The sequence below is a fragment of the Macrobrachium nipponense genome, chromosome 2 (genome assembly GCF_015104395.2).
Source record: "Macrobrachium nipponense isolate FS-2020 chromosome 2, ASM1510439v2, whole genome shotgun sequence".
Taxonomy (NCBI): domain Eukaryota; kingdom Metazoa; phylum Arthropoda; class Malacostraca; order Decapoda; family Palaemonidae; genus Macrobrachium; species Macrobrachium nipponense.
In genome coordinates this window covers 63,852,417-63,857,416 of record NC_087201.1, presented here as the reverse complement: position 1 = coordinate 63,857,416, position 5,000 = coordinate 63,852,417, and the positions used below count along the sequence as shown (strand labels likewise).

The following is a 5,000-nucleotide window of genomic DNA, read 5'->3' as shown; positions in this document are numbered from 1 at the left end:
TGAACGATAATTGACAGGGGTCTCCCATGTCTAGACACTGCAAAGATATCTATGCAGTTATTTTTTCAGCGTTTAATTCATACACATGCGTATGTTTGTATACATACATATCACGTGTGTATGTATGTATATATACATATATCTATACATTTATATATACATGTATATATACATGATATATGTGTTTTCTTAAACGCGTGTGTATATCTGAATCAAAGTACGTACGTACGTACGTATGTCATGTATGTATGTATGTATGTATGTATGTATGTATGTATCCATTCAATATCACTCCTTCTATTTCATCACATTTACATAACTGTATTTCTTTTCTTTAATTCACCTACTCCATCATTCAACTGACATTTCTCTCTATTATGATCAGTAACATTCCGTCACACATATAAAATTCAAGCATTTCTATCTTCAGTCATGAGAAATTGCCTTTAATTTTATAGCTATAAGGTTTTTATTCGCATTCATGCATCATTGTCATTAACGTTATGTATTAATTCTTTCTTTGACAAAACTCTTTAACACTTTCGCCAGTTTTTGCAGCTGTTTCATTCTCATCATTCAATGTCAGTCATTTGGTAGCATAATTGATTGTCTTTCACTTCAAATAACTTTTTGCACAACATATATTTTCCAGCATCAGTCCTCTAAACAATTGTTTGAGCAACATTCAAGAAATCATAATGTATGCTAGACATTGTCTTTACTTTACAAGAAGCTACCATAGAAAACTATACATTTTCTACATAGCCTTATTTACCTAATCCCTTTTGGTGAGTGTACTCTACGTTATAATGCTGCCTACGGATTTTTCCGTTTATTTTCGAACAACTCTCACAAATATGCTACTAACGAACACAAAAATTTCCCTATTCCTCATTAAAATTCCATTTTTAAACATTACTCCGTGTACGAAACGAGGTAGTACGTCCTCCATCTAGTTTCTTGGAAATCTTTCCTCAAATAGATACAACTTAAGCGCCTTGTTTTAATGCTGAATACACCCTCAGTGTTATAATGCAAAATTTCATTAACAATTCAGACAAAAACTTTTTATTTTCTTTTTACATCATCAATCACCCTTTAGACAATTATTGTCAATTTTATATTGTTCTCGTCTCCCCTTCGATTATTCAGTTCAACGGCTCTTCTTTGACCTACTTCCAAAGTCACAAAAACCTCACTTCCTTCCGACAGTCTATTTTTGCCGCGCTTTTTATCGCTTCTCCGCTCTTTGACGCTCCTCCAAAACAACACTTCGCTCAAGAGACTTTTGAACATTACCTCATCGCAAATTGGATTGGATTACAACTTTTCCTGTCTCACCTGCTCCGTAATGACCAAAGTCTCTCTTCTTCCTTGCAAATGACCTTCCCGTGTTGTTTTTCTCCAAAAAATTCCTTTACATCTTTTATTCTTCCATCCTTCCGTACAACCCAGCCCTTACTGTAATCAGCATCAAAGCTTATTAAATTTTCTAAATATCTTTATTATTATTATTATTATTATTATTATTATTATTATTATTATTATTATTATTATTATTATTTTATTATTATTATGACTGACTAAGCCACGAAGGTTGAGCTCAATATATCCGCTCCGACAAAAGAAAATGCCGAAGTGTAAAACTGAAAGCAAATGAAAAAAATAAGGTATATTTCCTATCCGCATCACATCTCTTGTTTAAAACACATTCATGGCCATATTTCAAAACTCTTCGTTCACACAGCCACAGTAACGTGGCCTTTTGTCTTTCCTTCACTTTAAGCAACTAGAAGAGAGATACCTGCAGCCGTTCATCCTCTTACCATTGTATTGATTTTTGCAATTTTCTACCTGGCTTCTTGTATTAACGCTCCAACTAACAAACTTCTCTCGTCGCTATTTCCCTTTCCCAAGAATACTTAACTCTTGCTTTCCCAGAGCCCCTACTATTCCCAGCAACTAAGCGACGTCTGTACGTGCGGTTCATTTCCTTCTCCTACCGTCTGTGCGCTGCAAACTTTTCAGCCTCTTCATCTCTGTCATTTGTATTTACATTTACTTCAGTCATAGCAATCATCCTGTTTTAAACCACGTATTTATAGATTCAGATGTTCTCAATAAGTCTGTCTTTCTTGGTCCTTTTATAAAATTTGAAACCATGACTTTTATGAAGCGGTTTACCATTGCTACTCGCAATTTCAACGGCAATATCCTATACTCTGTTTTTTTCCATCTGTCCATCCACCTGTGGTGTTTTTGCATGGTAACACTGCATCCCGGGCTTTAAATATTTACGCTATGTGTAAGTTTTAGGTAAATAAAAGGAATCTGAAAAGTGTTTTAATAATTTACTGTATGCAAATTACACCGTTAATATTCGAAATAGGGTATTATTATTATTGTTGAGTGTAAACTGAATGTAACTATCTAAAGCCCAGGACACAGTGTTACCATAAGTACACACCATAGGCGGGTGGACAGATGGAAAAAAAACAGAGTATAGGTGTAAGGGACTATACTTCCTCTGTCACTCATCTCTCTTTCTTACTACATCTCTCTTGCACCCTGATACAATCACCCTTATCCCTTCCAATTCAGAAAATGGAAAGAAGGTCCCAAGATACTGTGCTCATAAACTAACATCATATGACAAAAAAAATAATTTACCTTGATTCTCGATTTTGTCTCATACATTAATACAATCAGATTATATGGTACTATTTCATTTCTTTGATAACAGTGTAAAACATGATTTAAAGAATGAACTGTGGTCAGAAGATTCAAATATTTCGTTTACCTGCTCTGTATATTTGAATGCGCTTAAGTTAAATATGCATCTTCAATCAGAGGAGGCTTTAAATGGCGGTCAACTAAATTTAGGATGTACTCAGATTCGGGACGGCCTTCAAGTAGAACCACTGTCCCTCAGCTAACATCCTTGCAGTCAGATAGTGAGGCCAGCGATGAATGAAACGCATTCAGAGCAATTCCTGATATTCTGCTCCGCGGTTTGTTTGCAGTTCCCCCTGAAGTGGAGGCGAAATTGGCACCTGCATTAGACCCCAGCAACATTAAAGAGGGAGACGACGTCTACTTCGAGTGCAGCGTCAAAGCAAATCCCCCGGAGTCCAAAGTCATTTGGCTCCACGAGGTAACAACATCCGCCAGCTACAGCCGTTGTCTCGAATGCACACATGATGCTTTGGCGCACGTGAAATGCGTGTTCTGGACTTCAGGGCATGACACGTGTAATGATCCTACACTCAGAAATATGTCTGTGCATGAATTAATGTATATACGAGTATACAAAAAGTATAGACTTACACACACACATATATGTGTGTGTGTGAGTATTACTGTATTTGTATATTCATTAACTAAAACACAAACACATACCTATCCGGAATTTCTATGACACATCAACATACAATAATCATTTCTCATGCCCTAAAGTTCGCAACAATTGCATTTCACGTTTGTTAATGCTTATGTGTGAATTCAAGATATATATCTATATACATATATGTATGTGTGTGTGTATGTGTGTGGGTATATATATATATATATATATATATATATATATATATATATATATATATATATATACATATATATATATATATATATATATATATATATATATATATATATATATTTAGCCCAGGCCACAGGAAAAGTAAAAGAAGGAGTATCAAGCGCTTTAGTGTTATCTTCCTCTGACCTTGGCTAAATGTACTGTCACGCGCTATTATTGACATATATGCACACACACGCACACATTATATATATATATATATATATATATATATATATATATATATATATATATATATAAGTAAAGGCACTTATTTTGTGTGCATTTGTTAACCTATATGAAATGAGGGGAAGAAGACGAATTTAACTGGAATTTATCGAAAGCAATGAAGTTAGTCTATTTAAACTAGAATGTCATGACAATGATTGAATAAAATAAGACCTTTCACGTATATGTGTAACTATGCTCTCTCTCTCTCTCTCTCTCTCTCTCTACATATATATACATATATATATACATATATATGTGTGTATTTATGTAACTATATATATATTATTTTTATATTTACAAAACGACTTCTATTTCAAGGGAAAGCAACTACACACGGACCTGCAGCTGGGAGTATTGGCACAGGGGAAGAACTTGGTGCTGCAGAAAGTCAGTCGACACGCGATGGGCAATTACCGGTGCAGAGTGACGAACTCCATTGACACAGTCACCAGCGCTCCTACTTCACTCAATGTCATGTGTAAGTAACTTTCATTCATAAATGCAAGTGTTTGTGCTTTTCATGCATGAGGCATTTGGCTTAACAGGTGGAGGTTTTAGATAAACGTAAGGCTTCAGTCACATACTCATTCTAAGTTTTATGTCACTGTAGTATCATAGCCTCATTCACCTTCTGTAGTGCTCAGGGAGGAATTTCAGAGTTTCAGGGAAGTTGGGCCGAATTGTGACCACAGATTGACAGGCTCAAACTGGCTCTAGGACCACACAAAACGCATTGTGCATCAGTCCACACTACTGAGAGGTCACGCTGAGCTTTCTCTCCGATAGGCTGTGTTTGTGTTATTATTATACTGTATATAATTTGGATTCACCTTTTGAGGGAGACAATTTTGGAAAGGGGTGGAGTGACATTCTGACATATGGTGAAGAGATGCATGAGCCAAAAAAGGTTCAGAACCACCGATAGATATTCTTCAACAGCTCATCAACCCTCGTCCATACACCAAGTCATTCACTTCTGTTTTGTCTTCGCAGTATTTCTGGATTATTAATGCCATAAGTTTTGCAGCCCGTTCACTGTTTCGTCATTCACGAACCTTTATCTTATTATATGATCAAACTATCCATTCGTGCTGAAAATGTTACCACTTCCCATATTTCATAGTTAATGGACATCTTGACGAAAAAAAGTGTTAGATATCACAGCATATCTCCAATAAATGCTTTCATTCTA

General features: G+C 35.5%; 1 protein-coding gene across 3 annotated transcripts in view; it reads left to right on the top strand.

The window, feature by feature from the left end:
• Positions 1–5,000, top strand: part of LOC135220652 (roundabout homolog 3-like) — a 199,466-nt gene that overhangs the window by 146,769 nt on the left and 47,697 nt on the right. For all 3 annotated transcript variants that reach the window (XM_064258001.1, XM_064258000.1, XM_064257999.1), the window contains 2 exons: positions 3,024–3,154; positions 4,127–4,286. In XM_064258001.1, coding sequence (XP_064114071.1) covers positions 3,024–3,154; positions 4,127–4,286 — 291 coding nt within the window. The remainder of the gene's footprint in view (positions 1–3,023; positions 3,155–4,126; positions 4,287–5,000) is intronic.